The sequence below is a fragment of the Lutra lutra genome, chromosome 11 (genome assembly GCF_902655055.1).
Source record: "Lutra lutra chromosome 11, mLutLut1.2, whole genome shotgun sequence".
Classification (NCBI taxonomy): Eukaryota; Metazoa; Chordata; class Mammalia; order Carnivora; family Mustelidae; genus Lutra; species Lutra lutra.
The window spans coordinates 4600463-4620967 of record NC_062288.1 but is presented as its reverse complement, the minus strand read 5'-3'; the positions used below and the strand labels follow the sequence as shown (position 1 = coordinate 4620967).

The 20505-nt window shown below is 51.1% G+C and overlaps 1 protein-coding gene across 2 annotated transcripts in view; it reads right to left on the bottom strand.

The window, feature by feature from the left end:
* Nucleotides 1-20505, bottom strand: part of VWC2 (von Willebrand factor C domain containing 2) — a 108349-nt gene that overhangs the window by 84292 nt on the left and 3552 nt on the right. For both annotated transcript variants that reach the window (XR_007121686.1, XM_047696089.1), the window contains exon 3: nucleotides 562-691. Coding sequence is in view for 1 of the 2 variants with exons in the window: in XM_047696089.1 (XP_047552045.1) it covers nucleotides 562-691 (130 nt within the window). In the remaining variant the exon portion in view is untranslated. The remainder of the gene's footprint in view (nucleotides 1-561; nucleotides 692-20505) is intronic.

Genomic DNA, 20505 nt, shown 5'->3' with positions numbered 1-20505 from the left:
TTCTCATTATTCAGGATGAGGAAACGCTCTCCCTTTATAAATTATGATCAAGGACATACTGCCATTTCTTTTCCATAAACCAGATGAGGCTTTTGATCCAACACCGGCTCTTACTGGAGAGGGGGTGCTCTTCCTGCCTAATTTACTTATGAAAAATATTCAATTACGTCCCAAGTTTAATTCACTTAGTAATGAAAAGTAAATGAGCCCAACCAGCATGTTTGATTTGTCTTGGAAAGAGAAAAACTGCTTTGCAAGAACAAACAGAGTTAAATTAAAATAAGTGACTCTCCTCGCTCTGGAAATGGAAATTTCTCCCCAAAGAGCTTCTTGATGCGGTCTGTGGAACACGGGGACTGATACCACACCTCCATGCAGAATAGCTTCCGAGTGCGCCCCAGGGCCCAGCGGCCACATGGTGCACACATGAGGGTGTGCAGACACGTGTTTGAACCCACATGCACACATCTTTCATCCGCCACGAAGCAGACTGCGAACTTGGGGTGAACCCCCAGGGGGCGTGGGGGAGGCAGCCCCGCGCTCGCCGTGCACCTCACGTACCGTTTTTGCAGATGGGACAGCACTGGTCAGGCTCGTACACGGGGTCCACACACTCCGTCTGAGGACACGCGGACACGGTGCACAGCACCTCCCCGTTGGCTTCGCAGCGGCACCGTTCACACGGAGACACCTGCAACACAAGCCCACGGTCAGGCTCAGACCTCCCGCCATCCTCCCCGGACAAACTCAGGTTTTCCTACCCACCCCCCCATCCCAGAATCCTCTGTGAAGACGCCCGAGTGTCTCAGGAGTGTCACACACGATGCAGCCCTGTGGTTTGCAAAGTGCAGAGCCAGGATGCTGGAGCAGAGCGGGTTTCCCTCCAAAAGCCCCTTTCGCACAGCTCTGCCAGGGCCACCCAGCTAGTCGGGGACACTGCCACACGGGAGCTGAGCAGATAGCAGAGGGGGATGGGACCGGGTGAGGGAAGGAGGTACCTAGCCAAGAGCTGGCTGAAGGTGACCTCAGGGAGCCCTCACAGCAGCACTCAATGGAACCCTCGCCCAGTGTGCTGCTGCGGAAGCAGACTCAGGGGCAGGCAGCTTGCCAAGGGGCCTGATTCCAGAGCCTGGCAGGTCTTCTTTCTCTCCCCCACTGCCTCCAGGGGGCCCTCCCTCTGCCACTCAGTGAGCAGGGGCTTTCTCTGTGCTGCACGCCCAGCAGCTGGCCCAGATTCTACCTCTTGGATCATTCCCATCAAGCATGATGGCATTCCTGGAAGGGTTGCACGACACCAACTCAATCGGCCATAGCCACACACAGGCTGTGATGTAGATGATTTTTTTCCCCTGGAAATCACCACTAGAGTGACTGTCCATGGGGCTGACCCAGGACAAAGCAGAAACGGCATATGCGGACCCAGCAGTCAGAAGCAGGAGCCACCATGTGGAAATAGATGCTTTGAAAGATAGTGGGGAGGGTGTCAGGCAGAGCATCCTGGACTGGGGGGTCCTGGGTGCTCTGCTCTGCACAGCACACCCTGACTAACCAGCACTTGAAAGGGAGAGAACGCAAACAACACTCACGATGCCTCCTTCGTCTAGCCAACGCCAAATTTAAGATCCCAAATCTCTACCAAATACCTGGTTATTTCATGAAACAGAAGCTCATTTTTTATGTAAAATTAGTCTTTTGTCTAGCTCTAGCCCTCAGTCAGTCTGGCTGGGAGTGAGGGCTGAGGCTTATCTGTGTGAGTGTGAGTGCGTGTGTGGGTATGTATGTGTGTGAGTTTGTGAGTGTAGGTGTATGAGTGGGTGCATGTGTATATGTGTGAGTTGTCGGGGTGTGTGTGGGTGTGAGTGTGTCAGTATGTGAACGTCAGTTTGTAACTGTGTGTGTGTATTTGTGACTGTGTGTGTCAGTGTGTGAGTTTGTGACTAGATGTATGTGTGAGTGTGTGAGAATGAATCACTGTGTGCTTGTATGTGTGTGTATGTGTGACTGTGAGTGCATGTGTGTGACTGTGTGTGAGCCTGTGTATGTGTGTGAGTGTGTAACTATGTTAAGAGTGTGTGCGTGTATTGTGAGTGTGGGGTTTGTCAGAGTGTATAAGTGTGTGTCAGTGTATGGGTGTGAGTGACTGTGTGTATATGTGAGTGTGTATTGTGAGTATGGGGTTTGTCTGAGTGTGTGTGTATGGGTGTGTGTGACTGTATGTGTATACACACGAGCCTGTAGACTGAGTGAGTACGTGTCAGTGAGACTTCAGAGCGGCCCAGGGTAACGCTCTGAGCTGGTGTGCAGGACAGCCTTAGAAGCTGCTGCCAGTCTTGCAGCAACACAAGGCACGATTTCCAGGAACACGGTGGGCACCATGAGGCTCTCATGATGCTGTCACGGACTTTGCTCTTTGCTGCTCTCTTTTCTTTCTGCCTACACTAACTCGTTTGTCAGCCTGTAGCATCCTTCTGTCAAGGCTGCATTGCCTTAGCAAGCAGGATAAGAAAAGGATCTGGAGTTTTAACAGGAGAGACCTTGAGTCACAAGAGACACGGTTCATTGTGTGTCCGAGCCTTCAGTGTGAGGTGTGGGACCGAAGCCACACAGCACAGACAAGGCAGGCTCCACGATGCAGAGCCAGGCCCCCAGCCCCAGAAGAGGTGAGGACAGTTCCATCTGGAGGGCAGGGTAGTCCAAAAGGAACAAGAAAGTCAACAATCACTGGGGTCTGTCCTCCAGAAAGGGGCACAGCCTGACACCACCCCCACGCTGCCTGCACTGTGGGGATACAGGAAAAAGCCCCATTCTGCTTTGGGAATTTGACGGAAGGGGAGACCAGGTCTCCAGGCTGTCCCTGAGGGGAGCTCCAGGAAAAACCACAAAGGAGCAGGCGTGGGTCCCAAAGACGGCAGACCCTAGGACGCAGGACTGGAGGCGGCCTCACCCTGCAGCTCCCCACATGAGGGAGCACATCCTGGGTGAGAAGCCCAGAACCGAACACTCCCTCCCGCTCCCGGCTCCACGACCTCCCTGTGTCCATGCACAGAGTGAGGCATGGACAGTGCATGCCTACGGCCCTGACTGCTACCTTCTGAAAGATTCTGCAACTTGATTAAAAGTTCTACTGGGAACTTCGCTCTCATAGAACACTGAGAAATCCTGATTCAGCTCTTTGGAGATGGGTTCATGTCTCAAAAACAGGAGTTTGAGGGATACCTGTATGGCTCAGAGAGTTAAACGTCAGGCTCTTGGTTTCAGCTCAGGTCATGATCTCAGGGTCCTGGGGTCGAGTCCCTGTTGGGCTCTGTGCTCAGCATGGAGTCTATTTGGGATTCCCTCTCTCCCTCTACCCCTTCCCCTGCTTGCTCGCTCTCTCACTCTCCAATCAATCAATCGATCAATCTAAAAATATATATATGAGTTGAGGCTCAGAAGCGGGAGCACCACAAGCAAGCATGTCACACTCAGGCCTCTCCTCCTGCCACCTGCTCTGCCCATCCTCGCCACACCCCACACCAGGCTCCTGTCCCTCGTAAAAAGAGTTTTAGCTCTGCTGAGTCCCACACAGAACAAAGTGGCCAAGCCCTGCCCGTCCGCTCAGAGAACACCGTGGCCACTACAGTCCCATCTGGGCAAAGGCCCCCACACCCTGTTCATAGGTTTCCTGCCTGCCCTGAGTTAGAGCTCCCCATGTGATCACGGTTCCCGGAACTCCCTGCCCAGGATGGCAGTCTCCCATTGGCAGCCAGGTCCCAGGGCATGGCGGGGGGGCATGCAATCCAACCCCACAGAACTCCAGCTGAGCCCCTCGGCCCCTCTGTGCATGTCTGGCTCTGATCACTAAGGGTCAGGCTTCACCTGGCTCTCCGCTCAGAAGCACAGTTACAACCGGCCCCTCCCCTCATTAAGCCCATCACCTTATTTCCCACCAATGCCTCATATGGAGCAGGAAAGTTCACTAAAGTGCAAACCACTGCCATTGCCACCACTCCAAAAACCTACGTGAACTCAGGAAGTCACAGCCATATGAGTTCAGCGTCACCACGTCACAAAGGAGAGATGTGACAGCACCCCGCTGCACTCGGGACAGCTGTTCTCCCTGTGGCCAGTCCCACCCCACCTCCGCACCCCCGACTCCCATGCAAGCGCTGTCCCTGGGTCTGTCGCATCCTCAGACTCCTCTCCGAGGCAGCCACGTGCCTTCCCGTGACTGAGATGGAGGTGCGGGGGCTGCCCAGAAGACAGGAAGCCGCAGCCCAGGATCCAGCACGGGCTGTGGCCTCAACACAGAGGTTGGGTCAGCAGTCATGGGGTGCATCTGGCATTCCAGGTGCCCATGACCCTCTTTCTGGCTCATTTCATTAAGCCACCTATGGATGGAGTCCCTGCCCCCTGCCCCCCACCCACGGCAGCAGGTGCAGGCAGCTGACTCCAGCAGCCGGACTCTGGTGGAGGTTTGGCTGTCCCATGAGGAAATTCTGATTGTAGCCACCAGGTCGGAGCAGCCCCAAAGCTGCAGAGCCCTCATGCACCAGCATGAGCACCAGATGGCTTCCCGCCATCCCCATGTTCTCCATCCCACCATGGAAGCTACAACTGAGCATGCCTGTGCATCACTGCGCCTGTGACCAGCAAGGTGAACTTGCCAGTTGCATTCCTGCAGTCAGACGAGGCAATCCTTTATGTGCCTCCCATGTTGTTCAGTCCCCAAAAGATATTTCACCAGGGGTAACCTAGTTCTGAAACAGCAGCCCCTCTCGTTAGCAAGTCACAGCCTACATCCTGGGTGGCATGCCTGCTGATGGAAACACCCTTCCCTGCGATCCTCCGGTTACAAACCCCGGTTCCGCATAGACAGAATTTAAATACTCAACCTAGAAGAACAGCTCAGCATGTGAGGAAAAGTCCCCGTTCTCGCGCCCCCCCCCCCCGCCCCCACGTGCCGGGAGGAGACAGGACTTGTGTTGGGGAAAGAGAATAGGAACCGGGAGTGAGACAAGGTCTGTGGATTCGTGCAGTCATCCCTGTCCTGAAACCAGACTGACAAATACCGCTTCCGCCATGTTTCTGGAAGGTAAGAGCACGGGCGGGAGCTGGGCTGGCGAGCACGACTGCCAGCCGGCCGAGCACCCCAGGCCCAGCCTCAGATCCAGGGTCCAGGCGGAGGCCGCTGGCCTGGCTTACTGTGCCAAATGGGCATCTTCAATGTGCATCCGAGAAGGTCCAACCTGAGGCAGTGCAGTGAAGGACCAACCCTTCGAGCATGTGCTTGGCAAAGCCACCGTAAACACAACGCATCGCGGAAGCTCTGGTGCTATCACCTTGAGGGCAGCTCGTAATTAGACCCCCGGAATGCTCGGTAATTATTTGCATATCTCCATCGCACGTGTGTTGGCTGTAAGGACCATAAAGTAAAGATTGCGCCTATTTCTTAACAAAGAAGTAGGAACAGGAACCGTCATTTACAGAGACAATTCTCAAATGTGAAATGACGCCTGCTCAAACGGATATTGCTGAAATCCAGTGCCCCGTACGTACAGATTGAAGATCTCTACGGGAGGGGGTCAGAGGCTGAGTGGGACACGTCTCAGCAAGGAGTACATAAGTGGCTTCCCATTTATCACCTATATTTTACGTTAATGAAGAGGTGCAGTGAGGCACCGATTGTAGGAAACGCTGCCTTGCGTGATTTCGCAACTGTGATTATAATCATTATCACCACGAGAAGGACCAGGCTCTGAAATATTGCAGAAAGCGTGTTGAATAGGGAATCCTGGTCTTGTCCGTGGCCCAAATCTCTTTCCACTCTGGAAGGTACAAGCTCCCTCCATCCTTCCTACAGATCAGATTCGCATCACGCACCAGAAGACCCACCCGCTCTCCTCAAATCCACTTAAACTCGCCCTCATGTTCTATGTTGCCACAAAGGGCCCCTGGCAGGGGGAGGGGCAGACAATGCCGTGTGTCCCCTCAATCCCATGTTGCCTGCATGGCAACCTCTGTTATACTGTGATCTGGAACTTTCTGCTGGGATTGCTGGAGGAAATGCCATGAAAGCCCCATGCCACGAAATGCACGGGCTCCTCATGGCCAGGGGACAATTCCAGGCTGGGTGCAGACACTTCCTTAGGAACAGACAAGTAGAAGGCAGAACATTCCCGAACAATTGTAGGGTTTTCACAGATGGGATTAATTTCCACACAGAGAAGCAAGAGAAGAGGAGCTAGTAGCATAGAACCTTCACAATGAAAACCTTCACCATTAGATAAAATCTTCTCCCTATTTCTGTTTCCCCCTTCGGCAGAGGTGTCCCACTAGTAACCCCCAAACTGTTGGGATGCTGTAATGACACGAAGTAAGATTCACGTGAAAACAAAGGACGCTGAATTCTGGGCTTCCTTCTCCCTTCCTCCCTCCCCGTGCTTCCCTTCCTTCCAAATCCCTTGAATTTTTTCGGGTGCACTTGGCTTAGAGCACAAAGCCCTAGGCACCGAGAGCCCGGATCCCAGGCTGCAAGTGGGCCAGCAGCTCCTTTCAGGACCCCTCAATATTAGGGCCATGTGTCCATCACGTATGGGATTGTTACGGTGACTGACCCTGTGCAAATATCCAGGCTCATTAGATATTAATGGAGTCAAGAAAGAGACAGCTGGGAAGAGCTGAAATGAACTTGCATGGCACATGACGAAAAAAATAAAAATAAAAAATAAAATTTATATTGGGGCGCCTGGGTGGCTCAGTGGGTTAAGCCGCTGCCTTCGGCTCAGGTCATGATCTCAGCGTCCTGGGATCGAGTCCCGTATCGGGTTCTCTGCTCGGCAGAGATCCTGCTTCCCTCTCTCTCTCTCTGCCTGCCTCTCCATCTACTTGTGATCTCTCTCTGTCAAATAAATAAATAAAATCTTAAAAAAAATAAAAAAAATAAAATTTACAGCTTTGCTGCAGTAGGAATTGGCTCAGCACCCCACAAGCTGCGCCAGGATCAGACACCCACATCTGGGGACGAAGGAAGGAGGACAAATCTTTCCACTAAGAGGGATCGGGATTTGGAGGACACATGTCATCCACAAATGGAAGAGAAGGTTCGGTCGCCAGCGCAACATGAACACTAAGGCAGCAACTTCGCAGAAGGGACCTGAGAATGTCAAAAGCATGTATGGGATCTGAGGACCTCGCTGCATGCCTGAGATCAGACAGCAGAGCCTCCAGATTCTGCAGGAGTCGAGTCCTGAGCCCAGTGGACAGATGTCACATGTGCTTTCTGCTACAGATTTTCTAACTGTTCTGTTTGCCAGGTTTGCCTTTAAAGAGCTCAAATTTGTACTGAGCTGCTGGGGGTTCAGATTCTGTTACTCAGGCAATGGACAAACTTCTTTTCAAATCTGAATATGGAAGATACAAGGTCTGGACTCGTGCATCCTGCAGACTGGATGATGGACACACAGGTCCTGGGACAGCAACACCAGGACTGGCCTCCCTGGGTTCCATCGCCAGCCCCCATCCTCTGTGCAACCCCACCGGCCCCCTGCCCTGTGGAATCCTGCATGTCGAGGACAGATATGAAAAAATCTACTGCTCGCCTCAGTGCTCCGTCTGGCTTGGGAGCTGAGGCATAAATAAGTGAAAAAGAAACTAACAGAAGGGAAGAAAGTCACAGATGCTGAGAATTGCAGGCGCATAGTAAGAAATTCCGAGGCGAAGTTGTGGTTTCTAGTTGAAAAAAGAGGGAAGATGGTTAAGAAGGTGAGGAGGATGGGACAGGTAGAGAAGAGGGATGGCCATAAGGACAGGGAGGAGCTTTACGGCCAGACAACCTAGCAGGGATCCTGAGAGCTTGGGGATGATGCTGCAGGGAGCAGAAAGGACGCCCACAGCCACAGCCCCGGAGGCAGCACAACACCCCTCCCCCTGTCGTGGGGCTACATGAGCTCCCAGAACCATTTAGTGGAGACGAAAAGAAGGTGAGAGACATTTTCCAGGGGCAGATTTGGAAACGCTGAGTAATTACCCCCAAATGATGAGATTCCTAAGACCTCAAAGGAGCACGCTTTCCACCACCAGCAGATGTGGGGAGCCACAGCACAGGACTTCTCCGAAAGCTAAGGAGCGTTCCTTAGGTGTTTGCGTACCTGTGTTTTGTTTACACATCCTGACCCTGTTACGGAATTAATCCGATGACGGTGAATTAAGACACAAGTTGCCAGAGACACCAAGCAAAGAGGCGGGCGACTAACCGCGGTCTTTGCTGGGGATGACGAGCAGCTTCCCCAAAAGTCACTGTCACATTTTGATCACCAGATGGCGGAAGCGTCCTTTCCAGCGGCTGAGCCTGTTTCCAAAGGGCCTGGCGTCACACTAGTTAGCAAGTTGCACTTGGAGGGAAATCAGAGTCGGCTTCTGTGTAAACCACCAGGTCTTACCAGCTTCCCACGGCCCGGAGCTGTGTTATTCCGCAGCTGGAGAAAAACTCGGGACTGCTGCCTTTCAACTGTGGTTCCTCCCCCCTTCCCCGCCCCCAAACGAAACACACCCACAGGTCTGGTGCATTGCCAAGGACCACACCCAAGTCCCCCGCAGCAGCCTGAACGCTGGGTCCGGTCGGACCACCAGGCCACTCGTGTGCGATTGTCCTGACCTCACTGAATTCATCCTCCCGCCTCTCCCCAGCCTCTCCCGACTCCCTGCACAATGCTGGGACGGGGACTGTGTGCTGTCACCTGGAACTAAATCCTCCTCCGAGGTTACCTCTGGTTCCTTACCGGAAACCTTCTTATTAAATTAGCCAAGGCCCTGCAAAGCTCTGTCTCCACACAGGACAGCAGCAGGGTCCAGCAGGGACACTGAGGCACCTGCTGGCCCTTGTCCTCCAGGCTCCTTCCAACAGTCAGAGCAGCAAGGATGGCTCCGGACCCCTGCGTGCCTTTCCGCCCTCTTTTCTGCACCCCAAATTAATGGGGTTTTGTCCTCAGCCCCCTTCCAGCCCCCCAAACTAGCCACTGGCCCTGTAGCAACAGAAAGCTTCTGCTTCCTGCGCCCTTCGGGAAAGATTATGTTTTTGTTCTCTTTGTCTTTCCACTCTCTGTCAGAGAGCGGATTTGCACACAAAGGGACTTAATGAAGAACTGTCCCCAGAAGCTGTCAGGTCTCCAGTGCTGGGAAGAAAGCCGCCCCACCTACCGCTCCACAGATCAACAGTGCAACAGTCTGACAACCCAACGCCACATCAAAGAATGACTTTTCCTTCTTTAGGGCTTAGTTTGTAGCAAGACCGGCTGTCTAGGGACGCCCTTCAAATCCTCTTGTGACGAACTCCCTCAGATTAATACAGAGCATGGGGGATCTCACCGAAGAGAGCGGGGAGGACGCCGGCAGCGTCGACATGCCCTTTCGCCTCTGCAGCCAACAGCTGAGCAGCTGACAGAACCGAAGACGGTTATTCCTTCTGGGCTAAAGGTCCAGACCTGGGGAACATTCTGGAATGCCGTGATTACACGGTCAGGTCCGAAGCAGAACAAAGAATGCCGGCCTTCTGTTACGGACTGCATGTTTGTGTTCCCTCCAAAATTCATAGGTTGGAGCCTTCACCCCCCAGTGAGATGGTATTAGGAGGTGGGGATGTCAGGAGCTGAGGTCGGGGGCTAGACGCCTAAGTGGGATTAGTGCCCTTTCAGGGAAAGGAAGAGCCGGGTGATCACTCTGGGCTTTCTCCCCACTGTGGGAGGGCACAGGGTGGATATGGCCATCTTTGAGCCTCGACAGAACCAGACCCCACTCTCAGCCTCCACAATGGAGAGATGTGTCTATCCATTTCTGTGGTGGAGGGAGACGCGTACTCACGGTGCCTCAGCCCCCAGCCGCTGCACATAGAGCAGGGCAGGGAGAGACCAGGCGCCATGACCGCAGGCCTCGAGAACCACCGGGGCCCCTATCCACTCACCCCAGCAGCAGGTGATGTTAACATTTTTGGTGGAGATACTTTAACAGAAGCTCTGCTCATTCACAGATTCATAAACTAAGCCCTTAAGAGAAGGGACACGTTCCCTACGGGGTTCTCCCACCTACCTGGGGGCAGACCGGGTCGATACTGACCCTGTGAAAATGTTGTAAAAGCCAAACTTCTCTGTTTTTAAAAATGGGAAGATCGAGGGGCGCCTGGGTGGCTCAGTGGGTTAAAGCCTCTGCCTTCAGCTCAGGTCATGATCCCAGTGTCCTGGGATCGAGCCCCGCATCGGGCTCTCTGCTCAGCAGAGAGCCTGCTTCCCTTCCTCTCTCTCTCTGCCTGCCTCTCTGCCTACTTGTGATCTCTGTCTGCCAAATAAATAAATAAAATCTTTAAAAAAAAAAAAAAAGGGAAGATCGAAAGCCTCTTGTGTTAGAATCAGAGTAAAGGGTGAAAAGTAATCCCTGAGCAGAAAGCTTGGTCCTCCCTTAATATAAAAAGGACTGGAATTAAATGTCTTCCAAAGAGGAGGCTTTTGAAAAGGTGGGTATGAGGGCATAACATGCAATCGGTTCTCCCAAGGATCACAAATTCAAAATTTTTCAGGGGCCTCTCAGGTAAGGAAATAAGGTGGTGAATGAGGTGCATAATAGGGAATGGTGGGGACTGTGACCAACTAGAAAAAAATAGAAAAAACAATGCACTGAAATCAAGAGGCGTACCTCAACCTAACATACCCTCACATGCACACACGCACTCTCACCCCAGAAGAAAACTAAACCGTGCTGCTCCTTCTGGCCTTCCTCATTTGAAACGACAGTAATAATGCTCATCTTCAGCAGGGAGGAATGAAGACGACCAAAGGAGGGTGTCCGTTTCCTCTGCCCAAAGCTAGCCAGGTTCCAGGAACAGGGCTCACCCTCCCCAACTATCAGGTGGCCACGCAGGCACCTGTCTGGACAGCATCTGAGGTCAGAATCTGGTGGCCCTGAAGCTCCGTTTGGCGTGTGTCAGCGGCCAGTTACCCAGGGGGTGCTGGAGCCCAAGCCCGGGAGGGGGCTGCTGTCAGCTCCCACCAGTGGCCTCGCATTCCTCTTGAATCTGAGCCTCTTCCAGAGGATCCTAGAATCACAACAGGACACTGTCAGCCGCTTCTCCGGTGAATGAAGTCCCTTCCCGTAGGATTTTCGGCTTGGGTGGAGAAGACGCCGCAGGGCTCTCTCACAAGAAACATCCTCTTTGGGTTCAGGCATGGGCAACGTGGCACCTGAGGGCTAACCATGAAGTTGTGGCAGCTGCCCCGTGCTGTCACTAGGAGCAAGAAGAACTTTCTTTGTTGGCATCCTGGAAGCCGGGGGGACAAGAGGGGATCTCTGCCATCAGTGGGAAGTGACCCAAGCTGAGAGTCACAAGCTGATGTCACAGCACAGCTCATCCCTCAGGCTACCTGCCTCCCTGCTCTGCACAGGCCCAAGGAAAGGCAGTGGCCTTGTGCGATTTCTTTCTCTTCCAACCCATGCACCCCTGATGTGTCTGTGTGTGTGACACGGCGAAGCCAGCAGTGGGTCAAGGAACAGGTGCACAGGGGAGACTTGCCCTGTGAGACAAGGGACCGCTGCATCCTGGCCACCTGAGAACTCCCTGCAGCTGTGGCTGTGGGGACAGAGATGCCACTGTGACAGCTTGTCCACTGGCCGAGGGCTCTGTGTCCCCAGGACTGTCAACTATTCAAGAGTGTGACCAAGGAGCACAGTTATCGCTTCTGACTCCTTAATGGGAATTAATAAATGAGTCATGGCTTGCTTGAAACTAAGTTTGTGTCTTATCTGCTTTAAGCCTCTACGGAGATACTGAGATAACTTTTTCAAAGTCACATGAGATTTGAAAGTCAAATTTAAGTCAGAAATTGTTCTTAAAGCTGAACGAGGTAAATACATTAGTATAGCCTGTCAGCCTATGGGGATAGCAAAGGGACCATACTGAAGGTCCGGTCCATATGGACCAGTCCATGTGGTAGATTTTGGTAGAGACAATACTATTTATTTCTGGGTTACCTAGTGGATGAGCATAAGTACTTGGCACCATCTGTGACCAACAGCCCTGGAAAGCAGGAAGGGCCCTTGGAACTGCTCATCTGTGGCATGACTTAGCCTAGACTGAGCTAGCTGGGCCACCCACAGTAACTTTTTTCCAAGAACATTTACATCTTATCTAATGGCATTTTGTAGTTGTTCAAGGATCAAGTTCCCAACTCAAAACTCAGCCTGGAGACCACCTTCCCACTCCACCCCAGTTATGACAACCAAAAATGTCCCCATACATTGCAAACGTCCCCTCAACATGACCCCCAATGGAGAACCAGGGGTCTACACTTCAGTGAGCAAAAAGTTTTCTTCTGTTCCTTCTTAGCTCTGTGGCTTAGCTTCCAGGGTCATGTTCCTCCTTCCTGAATTTCATCTTTTCGATTGCATTTTGAAGTTCTTTCAGCAATGATTTGTTTGACAGCACGCTCTGTTTTAAAACATCTTTGATCAGGATGCTCAGTTGGTTAAGCATCCAAGTCCTGCTTTGGGCTCAGGGTTGTGAGATAGAGCACTGAGTCAGGCTCTGCGTTCAGTGCTGAGTCCGTTTGAGATTCTCCCTCTCCCTCTGCCCTTCCCCAACTCACTCTCTAAATAAATAGTAAATAAATACAATTAAAAAAAATATATATTCATTGAGGTGCCTTCCTAAAGGATAGTTTCGCTGGACACATAAATTGGATTAACTCTTCTTTTCTCTTTGCTCTTTAAAGGTGTTCTCCTACTGTTTGGGATTTTCCACTGTTGACAAGAAGTCAGATGTCCGCTAAGTTACTGCTTTTTTGCAGGTCAAGTCTTTTCTCTCTGTTTGCTCTGAAAATATCTTGTGTTGGGTGCTCTGCCATCTCACTATGATATGACTAGGGATGTCGTTTTGTCCATCTTTCTTTAGATTCATGGGGATTCCTGAATTGAAGAATGGCAGTCTTTCCAATAGAAGGTCTATGATGCTAACCCCTCATAACCCCTCCCATAGTCCCTACAAACCCCCTTCCAGAATTCTGATCTGACCCATATTAAATCTTCTCTCCCTGTCCTCCACGTATGAAAACATCTCCTTCCTAAGATCCTGCACATCTGTGTTTCACTCTGGGTGACTTCTTCAAATCTATCTGCTGGCTTGCTGAATTGTCCCATAAACTATCTGTCGAGCTATTGAACCCCCATGAATATCGGTTCAAACTATTGTATCATTCCTTTATGCAAGTTCTAACTCCTTTTTGAAGCTGACTAGTACTTGGAATATGCTCATTTTGTTTACTCATACAGTTTACTTCAACATATATATTTTTCTGTATTAAGTAGTCTCATTTATATCCCAACATCTGAGTCTTAATGGTCTACCTTGGTCTTGGTGGACCCTTGGGGATGATGCCCATTTTTGTGTGCAATTTTCATTGTGTGGTCACATTCCTTGAAACACTATTTGTGGAGATTCTTTGTAGCTTGCATGGAGAGTGGATTCCTTCTGGGAGCATTTGGTTTTGCAGGCAATTGTGGCCCCTTTAAACAAAAATATCCCACCTGGACTTTTTATTGGACCACTCAGGGAAGCATGACTATGGGCTTCATGCCCGTAAGAGAGTGTGGGCACTAGAGACAACAAATATTCAGAGCAAACCTGTCTGCTCAACTCAGCCCTGAGGCCCATCTGGGGCAGTCTGTCTGCACTGTCCCCTTGTAGGACATGCTCTTTGGGGGAGCACACCCTTATGAGTCACATCCTGATCTGATTCTCTCCGCTTGGGGCCCTGGGCTTGCCATGTGCCCCAGCCTGGCCGCAAGTACTGAAGGCCTGGGTCCCAGGCATCAGGGGGTGCTTTCTGATGGCCATCATTATAGGGCTGACTTTCCTGTCTGGATTCTACCTCTGGGGATTAATTTCTCTTACTTTCCTTTTCTTTCTTTCTTTCTTTCTTTTCTTTTCTTTTCTTTTCTTTTCTTTTCTTTTCTTTCTGTTTCAGCTGTGCTTTTAAGAAAATGGGTTGTGTATGCTATCTGGGACTTCATGAGTTTGGTAAGCGGTAGGTGTTCAGGCTATCATTCTTCCATATTCCCAGGCAAGCAAGGGGTGGTCTCGTCGTGTTTAAGGCAAAATCATTTCTGGAAATGCTCAGACCCACGTGGCATCTTAATTTTCCATCCCTATACTTTTCTATGGGCCTAGGGCTTCCAAGAGAACTCGCGGGGCCATGGGCAGATGTCTGACATCATCCTTTTCTGCAGATTCGAAAGGCACTCCATGTCCTGGCCGCACCCCAGTGCCCGACAGAAATAGAATGAGAAGTGAAATCCAGCTGGCAGGATCTCAGGCTTGGAACAGAAGCAGCAAAAAAAAAAAAAAAAAAATGGATTTCCAGCTATGTGGTCAGAACCATACCACGAAGGATGGCTTTAGGATATGTAGGCTGGGGTGGAAAACCGTAGCCTCTACCCAAGCTCTATTTGAGACAGTCTCTTATCTCTTCCCCAGAAACCTGCCCCAGGATTGCTCGATCATTTAAAAACCACCCATCAGCCACAGAGTCTGGATGGGCCATTTCCACCTGTGTACCCCGCAGAGCCCCATGATGCTCCTCACAGCCCATCACACGCTCTCAGGTCACTGCCTGTTTACTGGATGCACTCCAAAGCTTTCATTATGTCTCCAGCATCTTGTCCAGTGCTTGGCAAATATTTGTCCCAAACAATGTTTTTGAATTAAAAAAAGCAAGAACAGATTTTTGTTGGGATTTATCAGGTTCTGAGACCCCACCTGCTGAGGAAATACATATGGGCAAGCCCCAGAGAGCCCCTCCCTGATGGAGAGCCTTTGCAGGAAGTCTTGCCAGGGACCAAACACCCTGCTAGGGGGTAGTCATCTCCCCCAAGATGCAAACTCAACAGGACATACCTAAACACCACACTAACCTAGCTGCAGACTTTCTTGTTTTGTTTTTTTTTTTTAATTCGTTCCGAGATTCGTAGGTTCAAACTGCTTTCACATACACTTCATTAACTTTTCATAAACGGAGAGATAGTCAGGATACTCTCCATTCTGTACCACTGGGGGGAAAAAAAAAGAGGTCTGAGAATTGCTCAGGGACTCAAGATGCCACAGGAAAATGACCCACACGACGTCTTTAGATGGTAAGTACTCTGTCCTCAAAGTTCTAGAAGGTGCTGACTTTCTGCTCCATCTGAAGGGGTAGGATATGATAGCACGGGATCTGGGCTCCTAAGGGGACATTTCTCCCCCTGTGGCCAAAGAGGCGTTCCAAAGCTGTGTGGCTGTAAGACCAAGGGTACATCGTGCCAAGTGGAGATGTGGGGAGCTGGGGAGAAAATGCCCTTCGAAAGGAGCAGCCCAGCACAGCTCTGGCAGATGGCCACCATTTAGGAATCATTCCATTTTGACAGCAAATTGGCAATCTGGGTATATAGACGAATGTCCCATTTGTTAAATATCTATATGGTCAAAGAAATGTCTTATGTGTGGTGAGCCCAACAGGACACCTCATTGGGCTGGAGTTGGCTTTAGGCCACCAGTCTGCCTGTTGTCGGCCTGATAAGGTCTGGGGTCTTGCCCACATCTGGAGATCGATGGTGCTGTCCACTGCCCCCTAGAATCCTCACACCTCACCCTGAGGGAGCTCCTGGAACTCAGCACTTCTGTTCTCACTGCAACTCAAGATGTCATACTTTGAAGGACAGGATCTCAGGCCTTTATTTCGTCCTAGATGGCCTGAGTCAAATGTAGCAGGAATCCACATAGATAAACACTTGGCCAAGCTAATTGAGCATTTATTGGACACAAATGTGGGGCAGGTTCTAAACCTGTAGGAGCTGTCCCTTCCTCCCCCACCTAGAATTCACCACATCCCCATTTGGTCGCCGACATAAGACAGTACGGTTGGAAGCACACAGCCATCATCGGGCCACAATCTAGGACTCAGAGCCTGGTTCCGCCATTGACTAGGCTCTATGACTTTGATCAGGTCACCAAACTGCCAGATCTTAAAAGGTCAACACCCAACCACATCTGAAAGTTCCCGAGACAGCACACAGATGTCCCCCTTTTAAAAAACTGTTACTATTTAGGGGCCCCTGGGTGGCTCAGTCAGGTAAGTGTCTGACCTGCCTCTGGCTCAGGTCAGGACGTCAGGGTCCTGGATCGAGTCCCACACTGGGCTCTCTGCTCAGCGGTGAGTCTGCTTCTCCCTCTCCCTCCAGCCCCCCTTCCCTGCTCATGTGTGCACGCACTCTCTCTCCCAAATAAATAAAAATAAATCTTTTAAAAAACCAAATAAATTTAAAACAAAACAAAACAAAAAGAACCTGTTACTGGTTAAATGGCTTTGGACAGACAGGCAGAAGCTGAGACGTCCATAACTTAGAAAATCTGACTCAGAACCAAGCAGGAGCAGCGGGCTGACCTCCGAACAGGAGCCTTACACAGCTTGACACTATTTTCTTTGCAAACGTAAGTAAAGATAGTCTTGTTTTCTGTGAAGTGACCATCGGCCAAAAGAGCATAAATACTGGGGAACTGAAAACTATGATGACTGTGTCCTTCTCGCTGCTGCCACGTTTTCCTAACTGTGACAGAGATCTACTTATGGGAGCTCTGACTCCAAATTTCATGGAGGAATGTTTTCATTACTAAACTTTTGGAAATGAGATCCTGCTGCACAGCTGATCACGGGTCAGACACTGATGCCCAGGGAGAGCCTGGGATCGCCCAGTGGCCCCGCGTCACTTCGCCTGTGGATCTCTGTCCAGCTGCCTCCCATTCCACAGACCTCCACGCTTTGGAAGACGGTCGAGTGAGCAAGAGCTTATTAATAATTCAGTTTCCCTTTTTCCTCAAAGACCAACACAATTGCCAATCAGAGCTCCTGCTAACTACGAGAGTGTGGACAGACCGGACAGGTGTCCCACCAGCCAAAAGAGTCGTGGAAACTGACTGAGTTCTAGAAAACACGGAAACAAGCTTGCAGACCCCACTTCTAACTTCACGGTCCCCCCCAGGGGCTGGGGAGGCCCCCACGAGGGGAACGACTTCTTTTGCTGCTCAAAATGTAAATTGCAAATTTGGGTTGCTGCTGGTCTGCCTGGTACCGATCAGGGGCGAATCTGAAAGGCTCCACAGAGACCCTGAGAACAACCCATGGGTTATATCCGATGCACGGCTCCAGGGACATGCACAGTACAGTCATTCCCACTCCGGGCTCAGAATGGAAAGCACACAGAATCAGAGGTTTGGGCGGGCTGCCTGACTCTAGTTCATGGGCACTGAGTTTATCACCAATCACTGTGCTTTCTTTGTAAATTCTTTCTTCCATCATGCTTGCTGATGAAGCCTCCCTCACCCCCCATTCCTTGTATCTCCTTGGGCTCATGCATATGAGGTCAGCTCTGGCCTTTGATGCCCCTTAGAGCTAGCTGCATTACAGCCCGGACCAGGTCCTCCCTCTCAAATTCACAGGTTTGAGGGCTAACCTCCGGCACCTCCCAACATGACTGTATTTTGAGACAGGGTCTCAACTGAGAAAATTCGGTTAAAATGAGGTTATACAGGTGGGCCCCCATCTGATGTGAGGAGGACACATGTCCTTCTAAGGAGAGAAGATTAGACACAGACACCCCGAGGAAGGGCCTGGTGAGGACCTGGGGAGAAGGCGGCCATCTGCACACCGAGAAGAGAGGCCTCAGAAGGAGCCAGCCCTGCCCACCCCTTGACCTCAGACTTCCAGCCTGAAGGATCGTAAATCAATAAATCTGTATTGTTTAAGCCACCTGGTCTGTGGTACTTTGTTATGGAAACCCCAGCGAATGAATAGACCCCAGGAAGCAGCCAGCACATGAAAATACCATTCAGGTATAAAAAACATCAACCCACAGACAGGTTTCCTTATTCAAAGTTGGATACCTGCTGGTCTAAGGTGACAAACAGAACGCTTGGTATAATTTGAGAAGCAGTGGAGAAAATTCTATCCATAACTACGGTTTTATTTGCATATACAAATTAAGTTGCAAATATCCCCAGAAAAATGCAGATAGGGCTCTAATTATTACCAGCAGCCTCATGGGATTCCGCGGAAGCAGTGAGTGAGGTCTTCTGCTGACATCTGGCTGAGATCAACCAGGCCGTGAGGAACGGAGTCTGTCATGGGGTTGGGAGCTCAGAGAGAAAGGAAAAGGCGGAATTGGCAGTGCAAACTGGGCAGGGAGCCACGTGTCCAAGAAAGAGGAGAGGCTGAGCCCTCCCTGGGGCCAAATGCGCATGACAGGCACAGGACACAATCCACAGCTCTGCCCATGCCCACGGTGAGCAGCCAGCCTCCAGTGCCCAGACAGAGAGAGGGCAGAGAGCAGATGGTTTAAGTGCCTGTGTGCCTCCCAGGGAAGGAGGCCCAGAGCTGGCCTCCTTGTCACCTCCCTCCTTGCTATAGTAAACAGCACCTCAAGCAGAACCCTACTGTACCCACAACCTCCCTTTCAATTATGTCCTTTTCCAAGAAGAGCAAAGCGCTTCAAACAGCGTATGCGTTCACTGTGCTGTGCAAACCACAGACCCCAGTCTCTCTCTCTCTCTCTCGATCTCGGAAGCCAGAATAGCCCCAGCAGGCAGGTGAACAATGGTTGTGCCCTGGTGCTCAGTACCACGATTCCACAGGACTTAGACCCACAGCACCTCCCTCCCCCACCCCGGGCTCCCTGCGGACGGACCCTACTCCATTCTAGGCCATTCTTCTCACAACCCCCAACGACATGCTGCATCCTTCCTTGGACACGGAAGGAAACAAAAACATGGACACAAAATGATTTGCACAAAGCCACGGTGACTTAGGGACATGCCTACAATTTCCCTGACGGGAAGAGAAAGGAAGACGCGTGATAGGTACAACGTCTGGGACTGAACTCATGACGAAGCTGTGCTTATTACAGGAGCAAGCACAGAATCAAACATTTGCAGCAGCCAGGCGACATGCACTCACGCACGTGTCCCTCCCAGCAGCCGCTAATGATGGGATGAAAGTTACAAATGAACTGTCACTTGAAGATGAAAAGATGCACTAATGCCCTAAAAATGGGTTCACTGGGATCTTCATTCTTCCCAAGATGATAATCTTCCCAACGTGCGTTGTGGCTCTGACATGTCTGGTCTCCAGAGTCTGAAACGCAGTCTACTGACTGACCGTGGATTTTTGCAAACAAGAATCAGATAAGAACTCCCCCGCCCCGATCCCTGCAAAGGAGGGCAGCTTCGTGGCAGTGAGCACTTAGCAGTGAGTTACAAAAACAGAAGTTTGGGCTCTCCCTTCTATCTGCCATCTCAGGTAGATGAACGGGCACCTTGTGATGTGTTCTGGCTTTTTAGATCAGAAATGCAATAATTCCTCGGCCAACTTCATGAGACTCTTAAGAAAGGACTCTTAACACCACATACAGTGCAAACCATACATGTTATTAGTTAAAAATGAACAGCTTGCATTTGTTCTTGTAACTCCTAGATTTTCCTATGAGCCCAAAACTCAAAAGCTTTAGCAGGTTGGGCCCGTTTCCTCTAGCCCTGCCCCAGGCCAGCAGGGAAGGTGCCACGTCTGCGTTGCACAAGGACCTTTGCCTCCACATGGAAACATCTGGAGAGGCATGGGCCCTGGTTCCCACAAGTCAGAGAACATTTTGAGGACAAGATTCCTACCCGACTCACGGCCTATGGCCAAAGCCTTGTTCATAGGATTTTCTCAACAAATCTGTCTTTCTCTGAAGGCCCGGAGTAAACAACTGTGCTGACAAGGAGGGCCTGGAGACACACTCCCGGCATCGGGTCTGGAGTCTGCGGTTTGCAGATGAGGAAGAAGAACCCCAGAAGGGACCATCGCTTTGTGTCCGTCATGCAGCTGGCTAGTGGCAAGGCCAGGAGGGACACCCATTTCCTGACTAAATCCTAGCATCCTTGCCATAGTTTGTACCTTATCTCCAGATCCATCCTTCCTGGCTGTCTAGTTCTATATCCCTGGGGATTTATTCCTGAAATTCATTCGATGCCCTCACATCCTGGCATTTCCTAAATGTGCAGATCTCAGAGGCTGGGTTCTGGGGGGACTCCTGACTTTTTGCTCAGCTTTGGAGGCTGCAAGCCCCAGGGTGCCCCTTCCGCCCAGGAAACCTCCCATGTGCCAAGGCAAGGCCACGTTGAGCAGGCCATAGGTTGAGCCCCCTCGGGGGCATCCGGATGGAGAGTCTCGCATCCCTGCCCAGGCCACATGTGAGAGTCAGGGCTGTCAGCGCTCCCCCAGCACACACGCGGCCAGCATATCCAACCAAACCTGCACCCACTGGGGCTGGACTTTTGTTTCCCATAGGATGTAGGGGAAGAGGGGGCAGTGTGGAGTAGAACCGCTTGGCCTAGCATGAGAGTCGCTGAACAGCTGCCTTGCCTTCCCCACGTTACTTAAAGATTCTGTGCCTCAGTCTCCTCTTCTCCATCAACTGGAG